A 27,700-nucleotide genomic window follows, 5' to 3' on the forward strand; every position below is an offset into this window, starting at 1 on the left:
GAAAGATGCATAATTCTCTCCTCTCTTGAAAGGAGTGAAGAGGGAAAATTTTTCAGATAATAGAAGGACAAAGAAGGATAGAATATTCAGAATTCTTTGGTCTACATCTCTGCCACTTTTGTGCACATCTCAGATCGTTTTCAAGGAGATGAAACACACATATATGCAAATGCAAACAAGAACTTAATCATAAGGTATTATCAGTTGCTTTGGCCTTCTCAGGAAGGAGATCTGGAATACACCTGCTTGTAGTTTTAATGTATGGATGGGGGGAAACCCACCACCACATCCCCATCTTTATACACTCTGTGCTTCAGGCAATCTGCCTAAACTGCAAACTGTATCCACATGCAGTGTGTAAAGACTGCAGGAGCAAGAAAAGATAAATCGGAGAGAACGACATAGCAGGAGATGCCCAACCAAGAGACCAAGCCCTGTATCTAGGCTCAGCTCATGAAAAGAGGGATCGGCATCTGATCCCTGCTCTGCTCTCAAAAAGGAAAATGCCCCTCACTTCAGCCCAGCCTATGCCCACGACCCCTCTGTCTTTCAGCTTGTGGAAAACTTGCAGGGCGTGTGCCAGACTGGTGTGCCAGACCAGGGCACACTTAGAATCAGAGAGCAGGTGAGCAGAGACCTCACCCTCGGTGTCCCTGTGACACGAGCAGCCTGCCTTCCCCTTCTTTTTACTGCTTCATGTCAGTCCCATGGAGGAGCTCTGGGGAGGCTCCTGTCCTGGGGCTCTGCACCTGTCTCCCTCCATCCTGGTGAAAAACAATGACCATAAACATGTTTTTCCCCTTCCCTCTGTGATTGCATCATAGTCTGTGACTCCCAAACTTCAGGGCTTGGGAGCAGAGAGGGAGGTGTGGGGGAGACAAGTCCATCCCGACACTGAGGGCTCTGCCCTCCTATGTCCATGATTGACGTCCCTGCATGGAGCTCATAGTGGCTGTGTCAGACACACCAAAGGGAAACTTTTCTGCACTCTTGGTGAGAACGTCAATCGGTGCAGCCATTAAGAAAAAAAAAACAAAACAGTACGGAGGTTCATTAAAAAATTAAAATTAGAACTGCTGTAGGAAGGCACTGGCACCCCACTCCAGTACTCTTGCCTGGAAAATCCCATGGATGGAGGAGCCTGGTAGGCTGCAGTCCATGGGGTCGCTGAGGGTCGGACACGACTGAGGGACTTCACTTTCACTTTTCACTTCCTTGCGTTGGAGAAGGAAATAGCAACCCACTCCAGTGTTCTTGCTTGGAGAATCCCAGGGACGGGGGAGCCTGGTGGGCTGCCATCTGTGGGGTCACACAGAGTCGGACATGACTGAAGTGACTTAGTAGCAGCAACAGCAGCAGCAGGAACCAGCAATTCCACTTCTGGGTATGTATCAGGAAAAAAATGAAGCCAGTATCCTAAATAATCATCTACCTTCACATGATCATTGCAGGATCATTTCCAATAGTCCAGACATGGGAAAATATAAAAATATCAAATATCAAAAGATGAGTATATTTAAAAAGAGTGGATTTTATATTTTATGCATAGGTAGGTACAAACTACTACCATTTCACCTTTTAAATTATTTTATTAAATCTTCAATGTACAATAGCTTCTTTACACATGACCTAAATTTCTTTAGAAGAATGATGTTAGTTCTTATTACATGGTGATTCTAGCTAGCAGTTTTAAAAATATGGGGAAAATCTTGAAAAAGGATTTTCACATGTCACCCAAAATTTTAAAATTCAACATTATCAAAGAAAGAGATGCTTCTACACTCTTGAACAGTGGCCACTGGAAAGACATTACAAAAAGAAAGAATTATGTCTCAAAAGCATTTTTTATATGACTTTTTTCCTCCAAGGACGGTAATTTTTTTTACATAATTAAGTCCACTCACAAAATGGCTCTCTGCATGTGCTCTCATGCCTTGGGCCGCATCACCAAATATTTATGCATGACTGAAATGAGAGTTTCCTTGATATTGTTATTTCCATAGCCTGAAGCTATTCTGTTACCTCCGGGCTCTCATTCTCCCTGATTTATACAATCAAGCCCCTGTCAAATAACAAGCTCAATATCGCCCTCTCTCCATAACCCCCCCTTCCTCCATGGCCTCCTGGACAATAGTTTCCTCCACCATATGATCCTCCCATATTCCTCCTACCACTCAGTTTCCCACTCTTCAGTAACTCGTACTTTGAAGGTTTCTGCTTATAATTTCCCAAATTATTGCAATTCTGACTTCCATCGTTCCTTCCTCCACAGTTGGTATAACCAGCTCTGCAGCCCCTATCCTGGTGGCCATGTCCAGGTCCTTCTCCATCACAACCTCCTCGTCCTTCTCCATAACCAGGATTAACCCTCAAACTACCACCTCCTGGTCCTCCTCCATACCCATGGTCACCATCCCCAGATTCACCACTGCTTCCACCTCCATCAGATCCTTCTCTAAAGTCCCTTCCTCGTCCAGCTCCAAAATTTCCACCACCACCATGCAAGTATAGGAAATCAGCTTTACCTCCTCCCCTTCCTATTCTAGAATGCTGGAGTTCCTGCATTTCTTGTCTAGATAAGGCCTTTCTTACTTCTGCGTGATGACCATTGATGGTATGGTATTTCTGCAACACAAGCTTATCCACGGGATCATGGTCATCAAAAGTCACAAACCCAAAGCCTCTTTTCCTTCCAGACTCCCTATCACTAATGATCTCAATGGCATTGATTTTTCCATATTTCCCAAAGTAATCTCTAAGATGATGCTTCTCCGTGTCTTCTCCAATTCTACAAACAAACAGCTTCTTCACAGTGACAAGAGCCCCTGGTTTTCCATAGTCCTCTCTTGGGACAGCGCGTTTGGGGGCGACCCTTTTCCCATCGATGGAATGAGGTCTGGCCGCCATGGCAGCATCCACCTCAGCCATGGAGGAAAATGTGACAAAACCAAATCTTCTTGATGTCTGGCTGGCGGGGTCTCTTACGACCACACAGTCTGTAAGATATCCCCACTGCCGGTAGTAGTTCCATAGAGTTTCTTCTGTGGTTTCAGAGCTCAAGCCACCAACAAAGAGTTTGCGGAATTTTTCATTATCTCTCTTGTTCCTCTCTAACGGATCAGATGTTGACATTTCCTTCATTGCACGCTTGGTCGCTTGAGCCATTTTTCTGAAGCTGAGGAGGATGAGGGAGATCTCAGCGACTGACAGGAACCTGACCAGTCCCGGCTCCCGGCTTCCGCTGCTCCGGAAACAGAGCCTCCAGAAGAACCTCCACGTCCTGGCCTCGGGGGTGCTATTACTGCCTCTGGAGCCTCTGTCGCCCTTGAATCAGTCTTGAGCAACTTTCAATTTTTCTGCAAAACATTATTTAACAGAGTGACCTTTCCTGATGCATATTACCTTCTCTATGTTGATTTCTTCCCATTTTTAATTCTATCTGCATTATTATCTATTAATTTTATACTGTTTTTCTCACAAATGGTATATTCAGTGAATAGATGACTAATGTGGACTTTAAGGTTTTATGCTGAGCTATTTACCTTTTGCTTTGGCTTGCCTGGTGGCTTCAACGGTAAAGAATATGCCTGCAGTGCGGGAGACCCACATTCCATCCCTGGGTGGGAAGATACCCTTGAGAAGGGAATGGTTACCCACTCCAGTATTCAGAGGAGCCTGGCAGACTATAGTCCATGGGGTCATAAAGAGTTAAACACAGCTGAATGACTAACATACACACACATGGGGAAAGTGAAGCTGGAAAGGATAAAGGGAGGAAGAAATTAAAATTACTGATGATGAAAAGATTGGTGGTGTGGTGGTTTAGTCACTAAGTTGTGTCCGACTCTTCAACCCTGTAGATGGGCCATAGCCCGCCAGGCTCCTCTGTCCATGGAGTTCTCCAGGCAAGAATACTGGAGTGGGTTGTCATTTCCTACTCCAGGGGAAAGCCTAACTGAGGACATACTTGAGCAGAAAACTTAATTGCAAAAGAAAGAGAAAGAAAGAAAGAGAAGGACTCAACCACAGCGTGGGTAAAGAATTTTCCACAGAGGACAACAATTAAACAAAGCAGAGCCAAGAATTGCTTCCGTTTCTTGGTGATGTCAAATTTTTTTTTTGATCTGTCCTGTTATTCCAAGAAAGTTTCAAATGCAAAACTATACAAAACTTTGAATATTTTGTAACATTAACATTTAGGATATACCTTTCAATAACATAACTTTTTCTTGTAAGAGCTAACTCTAGGAAATTTCACCAAGAAAAGATGCAAGTGGACACTGTTCCCATCAATATGGATGCCCCACTTACCAGAACAGGCTGATCTGTGAAAGAGGCTGATGCTGGTTCCCCCTGATTCAAGAGCTGTCCTGTGACCCGATCCGGAGATGCAGACCGCCTGTAGCTTGCCAGAGAAAGCAGTGATTTCTGCCTCAGATTCCCCTTTTATGGAGGGAGTGGGTAACCCAATCAGTGGATTTTTCAAAGACACACCCTATCTCAGATCAAAGGGATTTAAGAGATTCTTCGGTCTTTATACACAAATGCAAAAATAGGAGGCTGTTAACACTGTCAGAAACTACCCTAGATGAAAAAAATGGGATTTCGTTGTTGGCACCATGGATGAGAATCCGCCTGCTAAAGCAAGGGACACAGGTTCGATCCCCAGTCTGGAAAGATTCCGCATGCTGTGAAGCAACTAAGCCAGTGTGCCAGCTCAACTACTGAGCCCGCACTCTAGAGCCTGTGGTCTGCAACAATAGAAGCCCCTGCTGCTGCTGCTGCTAAGTCGTTTCAGTCGTGTCCGACTCTGTGCGACCCCATAGATGGCGGCCCACCAGGCTCCCCCGTCCTTGGGATTCTCCAGGCAAGAACACTGGAGTGGGTTGCCATTTCCTTCTCCAATGCATGAAAGGGAAAAGTGAAAGTGAAGTCGCTCAGTCGTGTCCGACTCTTTGCGACCCCATGGTCTTCAGCCTACCAGGCTCCTCCATCCATGGGATTTTCCAGGCAAGAGTACTGGAGTGGGGTGCCATTGCCTTCTCCAATAGAAGCCCCAGTTCACTGCAATTAGAGAAAGCCCACATAGAGCAGGGAATACCCAGCACAGCCAAAAAAGAAAAAAATGTTTAAAAAATGTAATACATCTATGTATGGAGTGGTATTTGCAGTTCCTATCAACAAGTTAATCTTTTGTTTTTCTCCCACTATGGATACAGTCAACAAAAATAGGAATAGAAGTTTCTATCTGTATACAAAGATTTCTAGAAATTGATGTTATAATAGCAAAAAGGAAAAATAGAGACCTTTTGACTGTTTATCATTAATTGTTGAGGTTGTTTATTCACTAAGTCCTATCTGTGACTTTTTGTGAACCCCTGGACTATAGCCTGCCAAACTCCTCTGTTCATGGGATTTTCCAGACAAGAATACTAGAGTGAACTGCCATGTCTTTCCCAGGGGATCTTCCCAACCCAGGGATCAAACCGAGTTATTTTGCTCCAAAATGTTTGTTGACAAGTCTGTAATGTTTATATCACACAGCCATTCTTTTAAAACGTTAGTATTTTGTACATTTACCCTTCAACTAATTCCTGGTTAATGTTTGATGATTTCAATCACCTTACTCTTTTCTGATCCTTTGACGTAATTAGTCTCTCTACTCCCTTTACCTCCCTAGACTAGGGTTTAACACTTTTATTAATTCACTTTTTGTCTGGAAACTTGTCAGTCACAATCATACACACATCAGTGTGTAGTTACAATAGTGATTACACTATAAATCCTTCACTTAATAGTCTAATACAGATAATTATTTTTAGCACCTTTTCCAAATGCTATTAATACCTTAGAACACTTTCAATTCCATTTTAACTTCCTTGACTCTTCTATTACTGTTGTCATTGTTTTAATGCTACAGATATTTTAATGTCCCTGAGATAAACCTGGGGGCAGGAGGAGAAGGGGACGACAGAGGATGAGATGGCTGGATGGCATCGCTGACTCAATGGACGTGAGTCTCAGTGGACTCTGGGAGTTGGTGATGGACAGGGAGGCCTGGCGTGCTGCGATTCATGGGGTCGCAAAGAGAAGTGCTTTATGAAGAAAATGTATTCATAATTATTTTGAAATTATCCTTTCTTTTCTTATTCATGCTTTTTGCATTCCTGGTTTTTAATATAGAATTATCTTACTTTGGACTTAACAACTCACTCTAGTATTTTGTCTAATTCAATGTTGTTCATAACAAAGTGTTTCATATAAGTTTTGGCAGACATCTTTACTTGGGGCAATGTTGATTCTGGGTATAAAACTCTAGTTGGATTTGATTCTTCTTAGCTTATTAAAATGGAGAAGGCGATGGCACCCCACTCCAGTACTCTTGCCTGGAAAATCCCCATGGACAGAGGAGCCTGGTAGGCTGCAGTCCATGGGGTCACAAAGAGTCGGACCCGACTGAGCAACTTCACTTTCACTTTTCACTTTCATGCATTGGAGAAGGAAATGGCAACCCACTCCAGTGTTCTTGCCTGGAGAATCCCAGGGACGGGGGAGCCTGGTGGGCTGCCGTCTGTGGGGTCGCACAGAGTCAGACACGACTGAAGTGACTTAGCAGCAGCAGCAGCTTATTAAAAATGGTGCTCAAGGGATTTCCCTGGTGATCCATTGGTTAAGACTCTGAACTCCCAATGCAAGGGGCACGGGTTCAAGCCCTGGTTGGGAAACCAAGATCCTGCATGCCTCTTGGCCCTATCTGCCCCCGCAAAAAAGTATAAAAATAGTACTCTCTTGTTATCCATCTTATTTTATTTTTCCTTAGACATCACCATTTAGCCTTTTTCTTGCTTGTTTGGCCTCTGTATTCTCTAAAAGTGCATTACATTAACTTTGGCTTCTAGACCATATTTTAGCTCATTATTTTATCCTGTGTATATACAATATTTGACTCAGGATATTAAGTTATTGCAACCATGGGGTGATGTCTTTTTAAACCATGCTTGTGTATTTTCACTTCTGATATCAATTTCTCCCCACTTTCTCTCTACTCTCCTTTTCATCACATCTCACCTCTCTTCTAACTGTGTTCTGAGTTTTCCAAGATTATTCCCCTTGGATTCTATTGGGATATTTGCTCTTGAACTGTCTTGCTGTTTAGTAATCTGGTCTGTGCTGGGATCAATATATTCTTAGCTACTTAAGTTCTTCATTTCAGCTCTAACATAAACAATATGCAACTTTAAGCTTTGAAAGAAAACAGTTGCTCAATGAGGAGAAAATGGATTCCATTTAGTACAATAAATCTCAAGTAGATAAGGGAAATGTGTAACTTAGATCATATTAAAATATTTTAGGCATCTGTAGTCATCAAAATTCATCTGAAAACTTGAGCAGAGGAAGAAATTTGCATTACACATCTAAGTCAAGTACATCAAACTGAATACTGTAAATATAATAATTCTGTCTGATGAAGCAAAATACTGAAAAAACACTGGAAAATGGGTCAAACTGTAGAACAGACATGCCATAAGAAAGGATAAGTTAATACTTGGTGTGTGTCTTCTCTTAGAACTGTCAGTCTTGTGAAATCTCAATGTAGGTCAAGAATAATGAATCAGATTTCAAATTCAACTTCTGACTTAACAAGGCTTGTAATCATAAGACACCAGTTTTCAAGGCTCAGAATGAAGAAAACAATATAATGTTTTGTGATGTGGATGACATTTTGAAATATTTCTTTTTGTTTCTTTAAGGACAAATATTATCAAAACCAGTGTTCTCTTTCAATTTACTTTCTTTAGTATGCTTTCTACAAAATTCAAAATTACATAGGTCATATTGTCATTTTTTATTTGTGTTGGCTGGATAGATCTACGTTTGGTGGTCACTTTTTGTGTGTCCACTTGATCGGACTAACGGATACCAGGATAGCTGGTTAAGCTTTATTCCTGGGTGTGTTCTTGAGAGTATTTCTGGAAGAGATTAGCATTTGATTCTAATGCTGAGTAAAATACTGAGTAAAAGACACCCAACCTCATCATTGTGGGTGTTATCTAATCTCCTGAGGACCAAAAGAAATGGAACAAAAAGATGAAGGAAGGGTGATTCATACCCCCTCTTCTTGAGCTCAATGCCCATCTTTTCCTGCCCTTGGACCTCAGAGCTCCTGGTTCTCAGGCTTTCACACTTGGACTCAATTATGCCACCAGCTTTTCTGCTTCTTCAGCTTGGAGATGATCATTCATGGGACTTCTCCATCTCAAACCTATAAGACAATTCCTATAATAAATTTCCAGACACATATGAAAAGTTAAGGTTGACTCAGGTTTTTTAAATATTTATTTTATTTATTTGGCTGCTCCAGGTCTTAGTTGTATCATGTGGGCTCTTCAGTTGTGACACGTGTGATCTGGTTCCCTGACTAGGGATCGAACCCAGGCCCCTTGCATTGTGAACACAGAGTCTTAGTCACTGGGAAGTAAGTCCCTAATCCAGGTTTGTATTTCAGCTAGATAATTGTGTCTAGATCTCATGACTACATAACAAGGAGAAAGGATTTGGAATCTTAAGCTATAGTGGCTAATTTATTGTGTGAATTATTGATTGAAGGAATCAGGTTATCTTTCAAACTTCACTATAATTGAGGTTTTGACCATTGACACTGCAAGGGATCATGCCGGGAGCCGGCGAGAGACATTCCACTCGTGACAAAGGTCATGAGGAAGGAGGCTCGGCATACGCAAAGGCGGGATCGAGCCTCGGGAGTGCCCCCGGATATTCTCGAGCATCTACCCCCAAAAAACCAGAGTCTGCCTACTTTATTGCTTTGTGCTCTCACCTCTGACTTTACTGGGGGCTGTCCCCCACCACCATCTCACTCTTTCTGTCAAAGAGCTAACTTACAGCTCCAACTAATAATGTTCCTGGGCAATTAGTAGTGTTTAAATCCAAACCCCTCAGATGGTTTCTAACTCGCCTGACAAGTTTACCCGGTCTCCTACAGCTATGCATACGATTGTGTACAGTCTCCCAGCCTCGAGACGCACGGGAAGTTTAAGATATTCAAATAGCTTAGAGCCTCTCAGAGAGTTAGAAACTGTCAGAATAAAACTAGTAAAAGATTTCATTGATGAACCAATGCTTTTTGCCAAGTTTCCACATCCCCTGAATTGTATCCTTGAATGTGTGTTAATTAATATAGTTGGTATGTAGAAAAAATAAGTACTGGCCTTGATGTTAGTAACTTTAGACCCTTAAGGTAATAAATTCTTTTCTTTGTTGTAAACCCATTACACATCCGCCCTATAGGAATGCAATTTTATCTTCGAAAGATGGCGCCAAACCTTAAACAATTACTCTTAGAGAAAATAAGTCTTACGGTTGATAAGTCTTTGTCAAGAGTCATAAAATGTTAATAGGTCTTCTGGCCAGAAGATGATGTAAATCACCTAAACCATTTGTATACGATAAATTTGCAGGAAAGAAACCCTGGTTTTTGATAAGCATCAAAGACTGCTGACTTTGCATCCCCTATTATCCTCTGTGTGTAACTTAGGGTAAAGCCCCTGTTGAAAATAAAGCTATGGGCCTTGCTCACCAACACTTGGTCTCCCCATGTCATTCTTCCCCTCAATTTCCAGCTGAGTGTCCATCTGGAGCGTGGATATCCTCTGCGACCATTTATTTGCCTGGGCTTCTAAGACCCACTCTAGAACGTGTCTGAGGTGGGGCACCTTCCGCTATTTGAGAGGGTGCCTGCGGCCTCCGTGGTCAGAGCTAACCTGGTGTCACGGCTTCTATTGATTTTCCGCGTAAACCAAGCCACTCAGCTTCTTTCCTCCACTGAATTTTCCTACTGAGCTATCCTCTTTTTATTACTCTTTATATCTCTAATTAACATTTGAATAGTTGCCTAGGCCGTCTCTCCTTCGAATACCCTGGATCAGCCGGGGCTGGACCTCGGCAGGATCATTTACCTTTACCCTCTGCATCTCACAGCCCATTCCAGAAGAGTCATAGTTGGGCTTAGAGGTACATGTTTTCTTTGGGGTTTAGGGCAAGAAACACTCATATGTGGTGGTGTAGCCATTCACCAGAAGACAATACAATGTCTTCACTGCAGTTTTAAAATTTAACTATTATCTGACAATTGCACAAATCTGCTCATTTCTTGGAGAAGGAAATGGCAACCCACTTGAGCATTCTTGCCTGGAGAATCCCATGGACAGAGGAGCCTGGTAGGCTACAGTCCACGGGGTCACAAAGAGTTGGACACAACTGAGCAACTTCACTGTCACTCATTTCTTACTGTCTATGCATAGAGGCATTCAAAATATATTATACTATCTTCATTTTTAAAATTAATTTACTTATTTTAATTGGAGGCTAATTACTTTACAATATTGTAGTTGTTTTTGCCATACACTGACATGAATCACCCATGGGTGTACATATGTCCCCCATCTTGAATCCCCCTCCCACCTCCCTCCCCATCACATCCCTCAGGGTCATCTCAGTGCACCAGCCCTAAACACCCTGTCTCATGCATTGAAGCTGGACTGGTCATCTATTTCACATATGATAATATACATGTTTCAATGCTATTCTCTCATCATCCCACCCTCGCCTTCTCCCACAGAGTCCAAAAGTCTGTTCTTTACATCTGTGTCTCTTCTGTCCCACATATAGGGTCATCATTACCATCTTTCTGAATTCCATATATATGCATTAGTATGCTGTATTGATGTTTTTCTTTCTGACTTACTTCACTCTGTATAAAAGGCTCCAGTTTCATCCACCTCATTAGAACTGATTCAAATGCATTCTTTTTCATAGCTGAGTAATATTCCATTGTGTATATGTACCACAGCTTTCCTATCCATTCCTCGGCCGATGGACATCTAAGTTGCTACCATGTCCTGGCTATTGTAAACAATGCTGCAATGAACATTAGGGTACACATATCTTTTTCAATTCTGGTTTCCCTGGTGTGTTTGCCTAGCAGTGGGATTGCTGTGTCATATGGCAGTTCTATTTCCAGTTTTTTAAAGAATCTCCACACTGTTCTCCATAATGGCTGTACTAGTTTGCATTCCCACCAACAGTGTAAGAGGGTTCCCTTTTCTATTTTCTGGTTTGTGTATTTTATTTATCTTCTTAAAAAAACAGCTTTTAGTTTTCTTGGTTTTTGTTATAGTCTCCTTTGTTTCTTTTTCATTTATTTCTGCCCTAATTTTTTATGATTTCTGTCCTTCTACTAACCCTGGGGTTCTTCATTTCTTCTTTCGCTAGTTGCTTTAGGTGTAAAGTTAGGTTATTAATTTGATTTTTCTCTTGTTTCTTGAGGTAAGCATGTATTGCTATGAATCTTCCCCTTTAGCACTGCTTTTATTGAATCCCATAGGTTTTGGGTTGTTGTGTTTTCATTTTCATTCATTTCTATGCATGTTTTTATTTCTTTTTTTTTTTTCTGTGATTTGTTGGCTATTCAGAAGTGTGTTGTTTAGCCTCCATAGGTTTGCATTTTTAATAGTTTTTTTTTTTCCTGTAGTTGACATCTAATCTTACCACATTGTGATTAGAAAAGGTGCTTGAAATGATTTCAGTTTTTTTGAATTTACCAAGACTAGATTTATGACCCAGGATGTGATCTTTCCTGGAGAAGGTTCCATGTGCACTTGAGAAAAAGGTGAAATTCATTGTTTTGGGGTCAAATGTCCTATAGATATCAATTAGGTCTAATTGGTCTATTGTATCATTTAAAATTTGTGTTTCCTTGCTAATTTTTTGTTTAGTTGATCTATCCATAGGTGTGAGTGGGATATTAAAGTCTCCCACTGTTATCATGTTACTGGGTTAATTTCCCCTTTCATACTTGTTAGCATTTGGCTTACATATTGTGGTCCCCCTATGTTGGGTGCATATATATTTATAATTGTTATATCTTCTTCTTGGATTGATCCTTTGATCATTATGTAGTGTCCTTCTTTGTCTCTTTTCACAGTCTTTATTTCAAAGTCTATTTTTTCTGATATGAGTATAGATACTCCTGCTTTCTTTTGGTCTCCATTTGGGTGAAATATCATTTTCCAGCCCTTCATTCTCAGTCTGTATGTGTCCCTTGGTTTGCAGTGGGTCTTTTGTAGACAGCATATATAGGGGTCTTGTTTTTGTATCCATTCGGACAGTCTTTGTCTTTTGGTTGGGAACATTCAGTCCATTTACATTTAAGGTAATTGTTGATAAGTATGATCCCATTGCCATTTACTTTGTTGTTTTGGGCTCGAGATTATACACCTTTTCTGTGTTTCCTGTCTAGAGAAGATCCTATACCATTTGTTGAAGAGCTGGTTTGGTGGTGCTGAATTCTCTCAGCTTTTGCTTGTCTGTAAAGCTTTCGATTTCTCTTTCATATTTGAATGAGATCCTTGCTGGGGTATAATAATCTGGGTTGTAGGTTTTTCTCTTTCATCACCTTAAGTGATGACAAAAATGTCCTGCCATTCCCTTCTGGCATGAAGAGTTTCTACTGAAAGACCAGCTGTTACCTTTATGAGAATCCCCTTGTGTGTTATTTGTTGCCTTTCCCTTGCTGCTTTTAATATTTGCTCTTTGTGTTTGATTTTCATTAATTTGATTAATATGTCTTCGAGTGTTTCGCCTTGGGTTTATCCTGTTTTGGGCTCTCTAGATTTCTTGGACTTGAGTGGCTATTTCCTTCCCCATTTTAGGAAAGTTTTCAACTATTATCTCCTCAAGTATTTTCTCATGGCCTTTCTTTTTGTCTTCTTCTTCTGGGACTCCTATGATTCAAATGTTGGGGCGTTTGACATTGTCCCAGAGGTCTCTGAGGTTGTCCTCATTTCTTTTAATTCTTTTTCTTTTTTGCTCTTTGCTTCATTTATTTCCACCATTCTGTCTTCCACCTCACTTAATCTATCTTCTGCCTTAGTTATTCTACTGTTTGATCTCAGTTATTGCATTATTCATTATTGACGACCCTTTTAAAATTCTTCTAGGTCCTTGTTTAACATTTCTTGCATCTTCTCAATCCTTGTCTCTTATCTATTTATCTGTAACTCCGTTTTGTTTTCTGATTTTGGATCATCTTTATTTATTTATTTTTTTTGGATCATCTTTACTATCATTATTCTGAATTCTTTTTCAGGTAGACTCCCTATCTCCTCCTCTTTTGTTTGGTTTGGTGGGCATTTATCATGTTCCTTTACCTGCTGAATATTTCTCTGCCTTTTCATCTTGTTTAGATTGCTCTGTTTGGGGTGGCTTTTCTGTATGCTGAAAGTCTGTGGTTCCTCTTTATTGTGGAAGTTGCTCCCTGTGGGTGGGGTTGGACTAGTGGCTTGTCAAGGTTTCCTGTTTAGGGAAGCTTGCATCAATGTTCTGGTGGGTGGAGCTGGATCTCTTCTCTCTGGAGTGTAATGAAGTGTCCAGTAGTGAGTTTTGAGATGTCTATGGGTTTGGTGTGACTTTGGGCAGCCTGTATTTTAATGCTCAGGGATATGTTCCTGTGTTCCTGGAGAATTACCTTGTATGTCTTGCTCGGCAACTTGTTAGCTCTTGGGTGGAGTTTGGTTTCAGTGTAGGTATGGAGGCTTTTGGATGAGCTCTTGTTGATTAATGTTCCCTGGAGTCAGGAGTTTTCTGGTGTTCTCAAGTTTTGGATTTAAGTCTCCTGCCTCTGGCTTTCAGTCTTATTCTTACAGTAGCCTCAAGGCTTCTCCATCCATACAGCACTGATGACAAAACATCTAGGTTAATGGTGAAAAGATTCTCCACCGTGAGGAACACCCAGAGAGGTTCACAGAGTTATATGGAGAACAGAAGAGGGAGGAGGGTGATAGAGGTGACCAGGAGGAGAAAGGGGGAAATCAAAAGGGGAGAGACCAATGTAGCTAGTAATCAATTCCCTATGTGCTCTCCACAGTCTGGAACACCCAGAGAGGTTCTCAGAGTTACATAGAGAAGAGAAAAGGGAGGAAGCAGATAGAGGTGACCAGGAGGAGAAGAGGGGCAGTCAAAAGGGGAGAGACCAATCTAGCCAATAAGAAGTTCCCTAAGTGTTCTCCACAGCCCGGCACACCCAGAGAGATTCACAAAGTTAAGTAGAGAAGAGAAGGGGGAGGGAGGAGATAGAGGTGACCTGGGGGAGAAAAGGGAGAGTCAAAAGGTGAAATAGCAATCAAGGCAGTAATCACACCCCTAAGTAAAAATGGGTACTGAAGATTAGATTCTTAAAGGTACAAAATTGATAACAAATATCAAAGAGCAAAGATTAAAAATCTAGAGTAGAGGTTGTTAATGCTAAGTCACTTCAGTCGTGTCCGACTCTGTGCGACTCCATAGACGGCAGCCCACCAGGCTCTGTCGTCCCTGGGATTCTCCAGGCAAGAATACTGGAGTGGGTTGCCATTTTCTTCTCCAATGCATGAAAGTGAAAAGTGAAAGTGAAGTCGCTCAGTAGTACCCGACTCTTAGCGATCCCATGGACTGTAGCCCACCAGGCTCCTCTGTCCATGGGGTTTTCCAGCCAAGAGTACTGGAGTGGGGTGCCATTGCCTTTTCCAGCCTTTCCTAGGACTGGCAATAAATCCCTGAATTTCCAGATCTTTCCTCACATTCCCAAATGCCATCTTCCCCTCTACAGTTCATAGTATCATTTTTACGTATTTTTCTTCTTGGTACATTTCAAAATGATGTGGTATTTTAATTGTTTATTATTTATCCACAGAGCCATGGATGGCTCTTTTCAAAGATTTGTTTTTATGGCTATTTACTTGAGAGGAAAAAAAAAAAAAAACAACCACCTGGAATACACTGTGAAATCTTTGAAACGGAAATCTTTGTGCCTCTCCTCTCAAAATCTGTCTTGCTCACAGACATGAGGACTTTTGGCTCAAGGATCCTTTTGAATAACTTTCCTAGGTGATCTGCCTTTTCAGCACTGCCTCTGTTCCTGAGTTTCTCACTTTGAAAAGAGGTATTCACTTATTTGAGACTCAGTTTTTCAATAAATCTGAATTTTATTTACTCAATAGACCTGGGGAGACAGTGTAAAGCTTTTCCAAAGAGGCAAAAAAAGGTGAATCTCAGAAAAAAGAATCTCATTATTACATTCTACATGCCAAATTTTTGTTTAATATTTTTTAAACTCTGAGTGGATGTTGTTATAGTCTGAGGTCTTTTGGGTGATTTCAAATGGCATATCAGGACTTAGACTTGCAGTATCTAAGAGTGCTTCCCGTGATCGTTTACAGTTCGGTTTCTTTTTTTGGAAATAAGTGACCTCTTCATTTTCTGATAGGAATAGATATTTTGGAGTTTGCCTGTTGAACAAATAAAATTGCATCACGATTTTCTACCTTCCTTACACATAAACACTGGGTTGAGTGCTTTTGCTGGATTTCTTGTGAAGTATCATTTTGTCAATTCAATGATAATTCAAAGTATTGTGACTGTAGAGCAGAGCCTGAGGACAGTGACTCCAAACTAAAGCTCCCTGCTCTTTGAAGCAGAGCAGACAGTGGGGTTTTCTTCGGCATAGATGTCTTTACATGTTATGTTTGAGTTCTGCCTCTATGATGTAAGTGCACTTAGAGTGTATTTTGCATATTGAAAAAGTCTGTGGTCAGGAGTTCTGTCTCCTGGACAAAGAGCCTATGAATTGGGGAATTATTTTGAGTCTGATCTTAAACTGAATCTTCCTTGAGAGTCTCCTCAAGGAGGTAAGGAGGAGGTAAGGAGTGTTCACTCCAGTGATGGCTCAGGTGTCCCTATCCTCCTTCACCAGGGACTGACCCACCTTAGGGATTATATCTCAACCTGGGGCGGGACTTCCCAGGTGGCACAGTGGTAAAGAATCCTCCTGCCAATGCAAGAGATGCAGAGACACAGGTTCAATCCCTGGGGTCAGGAACATCCCTGAAGAAGGAAATGGTAACCTCTATTATTCTTGCCTGGGAAATCCCATGGACAGAAGAGCTTGGCAGGCTACAGTCTATGGAGTTGCAAAGGGTCAGACACAACTTTAGCGAGCAAACAAGTAAATGTCCAGTGATATCTATTTTTATTTTTTATTAATTTGTACTGGAGTGTAGTTGCTTTACAATGTTCTTAGTTTCTACTGTATAGCAAAGTGAGTCAGTTATACATGTATGCATATATCCCCTCTTTTTCAGATTCTCTTCCCATTTAGGTCACCACAGAGCACTGAGTAGAGTTCCCTGTGCTGTACAGTAGATTCTCATTAGTTATCTATTTTATACATCATATCAATAGTGTATATGTCAATCCCAACCCATCCCATCCTGCCAGCCTGCTTGGTATCCATTCGTTTTCTCTCTATGTCTGTGTCTCTATTCTGCTTTGTAAATGACATTTGATATTTGTTTTATTTGCAATTTCCTAATGACATTTGATGTTGAGTGTCTATTCGTGTGCTTATTTAACATCTGTATATCTTTTTTGGTGATGTGTGTTCAACTCTTTGGCCCATTTTTTTAGCCATGTTTGGGACTTTATTTTTTCCCCCAAGGATTCTTGCTTTATTTTCAATTTTGCCATTTTTAACTGGATTGTTTATCATCTTACTGTTGTATTTTAAAAGTTCTTTGGACATTTTGGATACCAGTCCCTTGTCAGATATGCAGTAGGAAATGGCAACCCACTATAGTATTCTTGCATGGAAAATTCCATTCACAGAGGAGTCTGGGGGGCTACAGTCCATGGGGTTACAAAAGTCGGACATAACTGAGCAAAAAAAAAATCTGTTCTGCAAAGATTTTTTTCGCAATCTGTGACTGTCTTTATATTCTCTTACCATTGTCTTTTATAGAACAAGGGATATTAATGAAATGAAGCTTATTTTTTTCTTTCTTGGATCTTGCTTTTGGTGTTGTATCTTAAAATTCATCAATTAACACAAGATCCCCTGGATTTCTTTTCCTGTTATCTTTTAGAATTTTTTTACTTTTGCATTTTACATTTAGAACTATGGTCTACTTTAAGTTTTCTGTAAGTTCTGTGTGTAGATTCACTTACTTGTTTTTGCATGTGAATATCCACTATTTATAGCACTATTTGTTGAAAAGTCTTTCTTTTCTCCATTGAATTGCCTTTTAGTCCTTTATCAAAGGTCTGCTGGTGCTGCTGCTAAGTCGCTTCAGTCATGTCTGACTCTGTGCGACCCCATAGACGGCAGCCCACCAGGCTCTCCCATCCCTGGGATTCTCCAGGCAAGAACACTGGAGTGGGTTGCCATTTCCTTCTCCAATGCATGAAAGTGAAAAGTGAAAGTGAAGTTGCTCAGTCGTGTCCAACTCCTAGCGACCCCATGGACTGCAGCCTACCAGGCTCCTCCATCCATGGGATTTTCCAGACAAGAGTACTGGAGTGGGGTGCCATTGCCTTCTCCTATCAAAGGTCAGATAACTATATTTCTCTGGATCTATAAGAAAACAGTTGACTTCTGTATCCTCAGTCTTTCCATACTCTCTTATTAATTTGCTCGAGTGATTTCTGGTGTTATGGATCCTTTCAGATATTTTACATAGAAAATCATGGCATACACAACAGAGTCAGTTTCATTTCTTCCTTCCTAATCTGTATATATTTTATTTCCATGTCTTATTGCATGACCTGGGCCTTCCAGTATAGTGTGGAACAAGAGTGGTGAGAGGACACTTTACCTAGTGTCTTAGTATCTTAACAACAACAAAAAAAGCCTCTTGTTTCTCACCAGTAAGTGTGATGTTGCCTACAGGTTTCGTGCAAATGTTCTATCTTAAGAGGCAGAACTCCCCTCTATTCCTAGTGCATTATCATAAATGGATGTTAGGTTTTATCAAATGCTCTTGTCTTACATTCCTTTCATCCCTGATTTTAATAATATCTGTCTTCTCTCTCTTCTCATTTAGCCTGCCTAGACCTTTATCAATTTTACTGATTATTTCAAATCACCAGCTTTTGATTTTTTGATAGTCTGTATTCCTGCAATTTTTATGTCTTCCCTAGTTTGGGGGGGTGGTCATTTTATTTTAATGTTATTGTGATATAACTGACATATAAACATTATTTTTAAATGTACAACATGATTTGATATTTGTATAGATTATGAAGTATTACAATAAGTCTAGTTAATTAACTAGACTAATATTATCACACATGGTTACAGTTTTTCTTATGATGAAAAAATTTTAATTTCCTCTTTTAGCAACTTTCCAGTATGCAATAAAGTATTATTAACTATAGTCACACTGTTACATATTATATCCCCTGACTTATTTTATAACTGAAAGTTTATAACTTTTGATCTGCCTTAACCTACTTCACCCACCCCTTGACAACCCTCTCTTCACTTACCCTCTCTGGCAACTACCAATCTGTTCTCCATATCTGTGAACTTGGGGTTTTCTTTTTTCTTTTGCATTCTTTGAAGGAAAGCCCTGTAAATCCTTTGTGTTATTATATAATCATGGACAGATTCACCAGCAGACCTCTGTAGACTTGAGTGAACTCCTGTGCAATATGGAGCTCTTAACATATATGGAGCTCTTAACATGTTCCTCAAGGTTAGCAAGGGCTTTGACTGAAAAGAGATCTTTCAGTACTTTATCATTTCATTCTGTGTGCTAAAAACTGGTGAGAAGCAGTCCTGAGGCTCATTGTATATAGAATTTGTGGAGGTCTAAGTTGTTAATGTCTTTTTAGCATGTAATATCATGGCAAGTTTTCTGAACCCTAAGTTCTAAACAACTTCTTAGCTCCACGAATGGGAGAGAGAGAGAATGGAAAAACAGTCTGCAATAAATGTTACACAAACTGAAAGTACAAGAATATTTTAATCTGGCCAGGTGCACCTGGCTAATTCAGGCCAATATGGCTGAGAGAGTCATTTCCTAGGCAGGTTGATAAGAAGTCTAGGGGTCCCAAAGGAGAGAGGAGTCTGGAATTCTCAAGGAGGAAGAAAGGACAAACTTTTTTTCCCTCTACATTCCTTAGGATTATATAACAATAATGTATCCTGCCTGGGGACAGTCTCTGGATTAAACCTTCTGGCTAATCCTGTTATCTTAAAATGTAAATTATGGGAGTAGGTCTGATCTTTACAAGGATTATATAATAATAATGTATCCTGCCTGAGGACAGTCTCTGTATTAAACCTTCTGACTAATCCTGTTATCTTAAAATGTAAATTATGGGAGTAGGTCTGGTGAGGTCTTTACAACCTCCAGACATGGTTTTGATTCATTGGAGAGAATATAACTCCATTGCTAACACTAGCAAGCGGGTACTCTTTCTACCCTCTTTTGATGTCTATGTCAGAAGTTTTCTCTATCTCCTTTATACTTTAATAAAATTTTATTACACAAAAGCTCTGAGCGATCAAGCCTCGTCTCTGGCCCTGGATTGAATTCTTCTCCTCCGGAGGCCAAGGATCCCGGCGTCTTTGCATGGTTCAACAACAACATTTCATGGCTAAATGGTCCTCATTACAAGTTGTCTTTCCACAGGCCTCCTGGACTCTCATGTTTGGTGATGGGAAGAGAAGGAAAAGCTCCCATTTCTTCATTGTGTTTTATTCATTAAAAACTACTGCAGATTTGACCTCGTACATCATGGCTTTTTGCTTTGCATGTGCACTTAATCATGTCCAACTCTTTGCAACCTCATGGACTGTAACCCATCAGTCACCTCTGTCCATGGGATTTCTCAGGCAAGAATACTGGGGTGGCAAAATGGATTAAAGATCAAAATGTTAGACCAGAAACTGTAAAACTCCTAGAGAAAAACATAGGCAAAACAATCTCTGATGTAAATCATAGCAGGATCGTCTATGACCCACTTCCCAGAGTAATGGAAATAAAAGCAAAAATAAACAAATGGGACCTAATTAAACTTGAAAGCTTTTGCACAACGAAGGAAACTATAAGCGAGGTGAAAAGACAGCCGTCAGAGTGGGAGAAAATAATAGCAAGTGAAGCAACTGACAAAGAATTAATCTCAAAAATATACAAGCAACTCCTGCAGCTCAATTCCAGAAAAATAAGCAACCCAATCAAAAAATGGGCCAAAGAACTAAACAGACATTTCTCCAAAGAAGACATACAGATGGCTAACAAACACATGAAAAGATGCTCAACATCACTCATTATCAGAGAAATGCAAATTAAAACCACAATGAGGTACCATCTCACACTGGTCAGAATGGCTGCTATCAAAAAGTCTACAAACAATAAATGCTGGAGAGGGTGTGAAGAAAAGGGAACCCTCTTACACTGTTGGTGGGGATGTAAACTAGTACAGCCACTATAGAGAACAGTGTGGAGACTCCTTAAAAAACCGCCATATGACACAGCAATCCCACTGCTGGGCAAACACACTGAGGAAACCAGAATTGAAAGAGATGTGTGTACCCTAATGTTCATTGCAGCATTGTTTACAATAGCCAGGACATGGAAGCAACCTAGATGTCCATCGGCAGAGGAATGGATAGGAAAGCTGTGGTACATATACACAATGGAATATTACTCAGCTATGAAAAAGAATGCATTTGAATCAGTTCTAATGAGGTGGATGAAACTGGAGCCTTTTATACAGAGTGAAGTAAGTCAGAAAGAAAAACAGCAATACAGCATATTAATACATATATATGGAATTTAGAAAGATGGTAATGATGACCCTATATGCAAGACAGCAAAAGAGACACAGATGTAAAGAACAGACTTTTGGACTCTGTGGGAGAAGGTGAGGGTGGGATGATTTGAGAGAATAGCATTGAAACATGTATATTATCATATGTGAAATAGATAACCAGTCCAAGTTCAATGCATGAGACAGGGTGCTCAGGGCTGGTGCACTGGGATGACCCTGAGGGATGGGATGGGATGGGGAGGGAGGTGGGAGGGAAGTTCAGGGTGGGGAACACATGTACACCCATGGCTGATTCATGTGAATGTATGGCAAAAACCACCACAATATTATAAAGTAATTAGCCCCCAATTAAAATTTAAAAAATAAAAAGAATACTGGAGTGGGTTGCCATTTCCTCCTCCAAGGGATCTTCCCACCCCATGCATCGAACCTATGTCTCCTGTGTCTCCTTCATTGGCAGTTGGATTCCTTACCACCATGCCACCTGGGAAGCCCCCATATATCATGGAGGGTGAGTTTAATGTTGTGTGATAACAAAGGAGATGAGTTTTTTTTTTTAAAGAGATTGACATGTTTAAAATGATATTTGATCCATTTGTGTAGCATTTTTCTCATTTCTCCAAGGTGCTCTAGACCTTGACATTAGAGAGCAGTAATATTTCAAGTGGTCACAGTAAAAATGCATAAATAGTTTGCATGTTCGTTATGCTGTAAAATTCATGATGAAGTAAGTATGGACAGAAAGTAAGTTCTGATGACCAAGACATAAAATAAATGTTTGAAGGTGATAGAATCATATATAATCTTCCTATAAATTGAGCATAAATCCCAGAGTTCTGTCAGACTCACACATCTTACTGGAAACATATTTGTGATGTTTTAGGACAGTGACTTTTGAGGATGTGGCTGTGAACTTCACTCCAGAGGAATGGGCTTTACTGAATCCTTTGCAGAAGAAACTTTACAGAGATGTGATGCAAATAATTCTGGGGAACCTGGTCTCAATAGGTAAGAATAACAACATTTCTTCACTTCTTCGAGAACAAGTATTCCTTGCCAATCAACATTGTTCCAAGATGTGGAATGTGGAAAAGGAATACTGTAGTCCCCCTTATCTGCATGGAATACATTCCAAGATGACCAGTGGATGCCTGAAACCACAAATAGTACTGAATCCTATACACACATCAGTACAGTTCAGTTCAGTCACTCAGTCGTGTCTGACTCTTTGTGACCCCATGAAACACAGCACACCAGGCCTCCCTGTCCATCACCAACCCCGGAGCCCAACCAAACCCATGTCCATCGAGTCGATGATGCCATCCAACCATCTCATCCTCCGTCGTCCCCTTCTCCTCCTGCCCTCAATCTTTCCCATACATACCTATGATAAATTCAGAATTTGGCGCACAGCAAGAGATTGATTAAAATCAAAAAAGCAAAATGGCTGTCTGAGGAGGCCTTACAAATAGCTGTGAAAAGAAGAAAAGTGAAAAGCAAAGGAGAAAAGGAAAGATATAAACATCTGAATGCAGAGTTCCAAAGAATAGCAAGAGATAAGAAAGCCTTCCTCAGCAATCAATGCAAAGAAATAGACAAAAACAACAGAATGGGAAAGACTAGAGATCTCTTCAAGAAAATTAGAGATAAAGGGAACATTTCATGCAAAGATGAGCTCCATAAAGGACAGAAATGGTATGGACCTAACAGAAGCAGAAGATATTAAGAAGAGGTGGCAGGAATACACAGAAGAACTGTACAAAAAAGATCTTCACGACCCAGATAATCATGATGGTGTGATCACTCACCTAGAGCCAGACATCCTGGAATGTGAAGTCAAGTGGGCCTTAGGAAGCATCACTATGAACAAAGCTAGTGGAGGTGATGGGATTCCAGTTGAGCAATTTCAAATCCTGAAAGATGATGCTGTGAAAGTGCTGCACTCAATATGCCAGCAAATTTGGAAAACTCAGCAGTGGCCACAGGACTGGAAAAGGTCCGTTTTCATTCCAATCCCAAAGAAAGGCAATGCCAAAGAATGCTCAAACTACCGCACAATTGCACTCATCTCACACGCTAGTAAAGTAATGCTCAAAATTCTCCAAGCCAGGCTTCAGCAATACGTGAGCCATAAACTTCCAGATGTTCAAGCTGGTTTTAGAAAAGGCAGAGGAACCAGAGATCAAATTGCCAACATCCGCTGGATCATCAAAAAAGCAAGAGAGTTCCAGAAAAACATCTATTTCTGTTTTACTGACTATGCCAAAGCCTTTGACTGTGTGGATCACAATAAACTGTGGAAAATTCTGAAAGAGATGGGAATACCAGACCACCTGACCTGCCTCTTGAGAAACCTATATGCAGGTGAGGAAGCAACAGTTAGAACTGGACATGGAACAACAGACCGGTTCCAAATAGGAAAAGGAGTACGTCAAGGCTGTATATTGTCACCCTGCTTATTTAACTTCTATGCAGAGTACATCATGAGAAACGCTGGACTGGAAGAAGCACAAGCTGGAATCAAGATTGCCGGGAGAAATATCAATAACCTCAGATATGCAGATGACACCACCCTTATGGCAGAAAGTGAAGAGGAACTAAAAAGCCTCTTGATGAAAGTGAAAGAGGAGAGTGAAAAAGTTGACTTAAAGCTCAACATTCAGAAAACTAAGATCATGGCATCTGGTCCCATCACTTCATGGCAAATAGATGGGGAAACAGTGGAAACAGTGTCAGACTTTATTTTTGGGGGCTCCAAAATCACTGCAGATGGTGATTGCAGCCATGAAATTAAAAGACGCTTACTCCTTGGAAGAAAAGTTATGACCAGCCTGGATAGCATATTGAAAAGCAAACATTACTTTGCCAACAAAAGTCCGTCTAGTAAAGGCTATAGTTTTTCCAGTGGTCATGTATGGATGTGAGAGTTGGACTGTGAAGAAAGCTGAGCACTGAAGAATTGATGCTTTTGAACTGTGGTGTTGGAGAAGACTTTTGAGAGTCCCTTGGACTGCAAGGAGATCCAACCAGTCCATTCTGAAGGAGATCAGCCCTGGGATTTCTTTAGAGGGAATGATGCTGAAGCTGAAACTCCAGTACTTTGGCCACCTCATGCGAAGAGTTGACTCATTGGAAAAGACTCTGTTGCTGAGAGGGATTGGGGGCAGGGGGAGAAGGGGACGACAGAGGATGAGATGGCTGAATGGCATCACTGACTCGATGGATGTGAGTCTGAGTGAACTCCGAGAGTTGGTGATGGACAGGGAGGCCTGGCGTGCTGCGATTCATGGGGTCACAAAGAGTCGGACACGACTGAGGAACTGAACTGAACTGAACTGATTGAATAGATTGATATGGAGAACGAAATGGCAGCCCACCCCAGTATTATTGCCTGGAAAATCCCATGGACAGAGGAGCCTGGCAAGCTCTGTAGGGTCACAAAAGAGTTGAACATGACTTAGCAACTAACCAACAATAGCCAAGAAACTGATATCAATAACTAAGAATAGAACAAGTATAATACACATGCACTTAACACATGTAAGTGTTAAGTGTGCATAACTTTGCAGTTCAAGATGAGAAAGCATAATAAGATCAATTTCTTTTTCTTTCACAATTTAATAACAGAAGATTAATTTCTCCTATAGATCTTAGCAACATCAGTATATAGCTTTTATTAAGTTGGAATTTTCATCTTTTTATTTAAAAAGGACTTTACGGTTTCTGTTTGGCATACTTTAATTCTTGCATCACTATTCTTGCATTTTGGGGCCATCATTAAGAAAAATGAAGGGACTTACCCTGATGGTCCAGTGGCTAAGACTCCACACTCCCACTGCAGGGGGGCCAGGTTCAATCTCTGTTCAGAGAACTAGATCTCACATGCAGCAACCAAGAACCAGTGTAGCCAAATAAATAAATACTAAAAAAAATTTTTAAGGCATCATATCAGAGTATTCTAAAGTTTGTTTAAAAAAAAAAAAGAAAGAAAAAGGATTACTTGAACACAAGCACAGGGATATCACCACAGTGATCTGACAACCAAGATGGCAACTAAGTGACAAATGGGCAGGTAGCAAATACAGCATGGACCCAATGGACACGGGGATGATTCATATCCTGGACATGACAGAGGGGGATGTTGCAAGATTTCATCATGCTACTCAGAAGGGTGCACAGTTTAAAACTATGAATTGTTTACTTCTGTGATTTTCCATTTCATATTTTCAGACTGCAATTGACCATAGGTAACTGAAACCACAGAGAGAAAAACTGGATAAGGGAGGACTACCATACACTGGTACATAAACTAAGCATGTTACAGCTGATTGTGGACCTATAATCTAATATTGTTCTATAATTTATAATAATTTGCATTATTTCTCTGGGTCTGCATTTTAGGGGAAAAATGGGACAATCATAACATTGAAGATTGGTACAAAACCCAAGGGAGGAAACTAAGGTGAGTTACACACAGAGTAGACAATGTTCCACGTGAGAGTCCTGGTATGTCATAAACTTTTTAAAAATTTTTTATTTTTTATGTATTTGTTTCTGGCTGTCCTAGGTCTTTGTTGCTGCACAAGCTTTTTCCTCTAGTTGTGAAGAGTAAGGGCTACTTTCTAGTTTCAGTGCATGGGTTTCTCATTGCAGGGGTTTCTCTTGTGGAGCACACACCCTAGGGCATTCAAGCTTCAGTACTTGCAGTATGCAGGCTCAATAGTTGTGACACATGGGCTTCGTTGCTCTGCAGAGTATGGGATTTTCCCAGATCAGGGCTCCAACCCATGTCTCCTGCATTGGCAGGTGGGCTCTTTACCCGTGAGCCACCAGGGAAGCCCCTACCATAGCTTTTTAAAATAAGCAAATAAAACAAAATAATCCCAGCTTCAGATTTATTTATCCTTAATTCTTTTTCCACTGAAAGTATTTATTTAAATATGACATGGGTGTTCATCGTTTGTAAATTTATCCACTTTGGGAAACAATATTAAGAAACTCCATATATTAATATCACTGTTTTCATAATAGCTATATTATGAAAACACTGTTTTCATAATAGTCCGTTACAGAGCTTTCAAACAGTTTAGAAAGGGCAAAAAACGTTCACTTTTGCTATAAAATATAAAAATGTAGTTCTAATACCCTACTAATATATGTGAAATTATTAAATAAATCAATAATTTCTCATTTTTTACAGAAGTCATGTGGTAGAAAAACTCTGAAAGCAAAGAAGGTAGTCAACATAGAGAAACTGCCAGCCAGATTCTAAATCTTAATCTGAACCAGAAAACTCCTTCTGGAGTAAAGCCACGTGAATGTCATGTGTGTGAAAAAGTCTTCTTGCATCATTCATTTCTTAATAGGCACGTCTGATCTCACACTGTACACAAACCATATGAGTATCATGAATATGAAGAGAAACCATATAAATGCAAGGAATGTGGGAAAACCTTCAGTTACCACAAATCTGTTCACAGACATGAAAGAAGTCAAACTGGAGAAAAACGCTATGAATGTAAGGAATGCACAAAAGCCTTCACATGGCTCACAACCTTTTGAAGACACTGGAGAAGGACCCTATAAATGTAAGGACTGTGGGAAAGACTTTAGTTGTTCCACTTCATTTTGAGCCCATGAAAGAACTCACGCTGGAGAGAAGCTCTTCATATATAAACAGTGTGGTAAATCCCTCAGGTGTCCTCTAGGCTTGCAAATCAATGAAAGAAACCACACTGGAGAAAAACCCTATGAGTGTAAGCAGTGTGGTAAAGCCCTCAGCTGTCCTAGTTCCTTTCAAAGACATGAAAGGATCCACATGGCAGAGAAACAATATGAATATAAACAACACAAGAAAACTTTCAGTTCTCCTCTAGGTCTGCAAATCCATGAAAGAATTCACACTGGGGAGAAACCTTATGAATGTAAAGAATGTAGGAAGGCCTTCATTTGTGTTATTTGTGTTATTTACACAAAATAACGCACACTGGAGATGGACCTTACAAGTGTAAGGAATGTGGCCTTCATTTGTCCCAGTTCATTTCGATCACATGAAAGGACTCACACTGGAGAGAAGCCATATGAACGTAAACAGTGTGGTAAAACTTTCAGTTGGCCCAGTTCCTTTCGAATACATGAAAGAACTCATACTGGGGAGAAACCCTATGAAGGTACAGAATGTGGGAAAACCTTCATTTATCACACAACCTTTCAAGGACACATGAGAAAGCATACTGGAGAGAAACCCTACAAATGTGAAGAATGTGGGAAAGCCTTCATTTCTCCCTCCAGCATTCAAACACACATGAGAATGCACACTGGAAATGGACCTTGTAAGTGTAAGGAATGTGGGAAAGCATTCAGTTTTCCCAGTTCTTTTCAAATTCATCAGAGAACTCACACAGGCGAGAAACCCTATGAATGTAAACAGTGTGGCAGAGCCTTCAGTTGTCACACATCCTTTCGAACACATGAAGAAACTCACACTGGAGAAAAACCTTATGAATGTACAGAATGCAGGAAAGCCTTCATTTATCACACTACCTTTAGAGGACACATGAGAATGCACACTGGCGAGAAACCGTACAAATGTAGAGAATGTGGGAAAGCCTTCAGTCATCCCAATTCCTTTTGAAGGCATGAAAGATCTCACACATTGTAGAGGCCCAATGCCAAGCAGTGTCTGTATACCTTTCTTGTGTAAATTCTTTTAGTTGTATCCGTTGGATTGCCAATTGATCAAACTGTTTCAGTTGGTTTTTTTTTCTTTTGCTTCCTCCCTCCCTTCCTCCTTGACTGTGTTTTCATCACTGGATATACCTCAGGGGAAGAGGTGTCCTCTCTACCCTGGTTTTTGCCATTGTTTTCCTCCAGAGAGCCTCACATCACTGCCATTAATGTTAGGGATCTCTCCCCATGATAGCTGGTTGCTTTATAGGATTTAAGGACCAACCGCTTAGTTCAGGTTTGAACTAATAATACCTTTGCTGACCACAGAGGTGCCATGGTGTTTTCCCGTAAAACCTCAAGGGTA

The 27,700-nt window shown here is 40.5% G+C and overlaps 1 protein-coding gene and 1 pseudogene across 1 annotated transcript; one reads left to right on the plus strand and one right to left on the minus strand.

Moving 5' to 3' along the window:
* Positions 1 to 1,569: 1,569 nt before the first annotated feature.
* On the minus strand, positions 1,570 to 24,515 carry LOC102403366 (heterogeneous nuclear ribonucleoproteins A2/B1). Its single transcript, XM_006063872.4, has 4 exons — positions 24,468 to 24,515; positions 8,111 to 8,263; positions 4,312 to 4,443; positions 1,570 to 3,356 (listed from the first exon to the last, which is right to left on the minus strand). Exon 4 carries the CDS (start codon positions 3,163 to 3,165, stop codon positions 2,047 to 2,049), a length of 1,119 nt encoding a protein of 372 aa, XP_006063934.2. The 5' UTR covers positions 3,166 to 3,356; positions 4,312 to 4,443; positions 8,111 to 8,263; positions 24,468 to 24,515; the 3' UTR covers positions 1,570 to 2,046.
* Positions 21,390 to 27,328, plus strand: LOC102390339 (annotated as a pseudogene).
* Positions 27,329 to 27,700: the final 372 nt, after the last annotated feature.

The sequence above is a fragment of the Bubalus bubalis genome, chromosome 9 (genome assembly GCF_019923935.1).
Source record: "Bubalus bubalis isolate 160015118507 breed Murrah chromosome 9, NDDB_SH_1, whole genome shotgun sequence".
In the NCBI taxonomy this organism is placed as follows: Eukaryota; Metazoa; Chordata; class Mammalia; order Artiodactyla; family Bovidae; genus Bubalus; species Bubalus bubalis.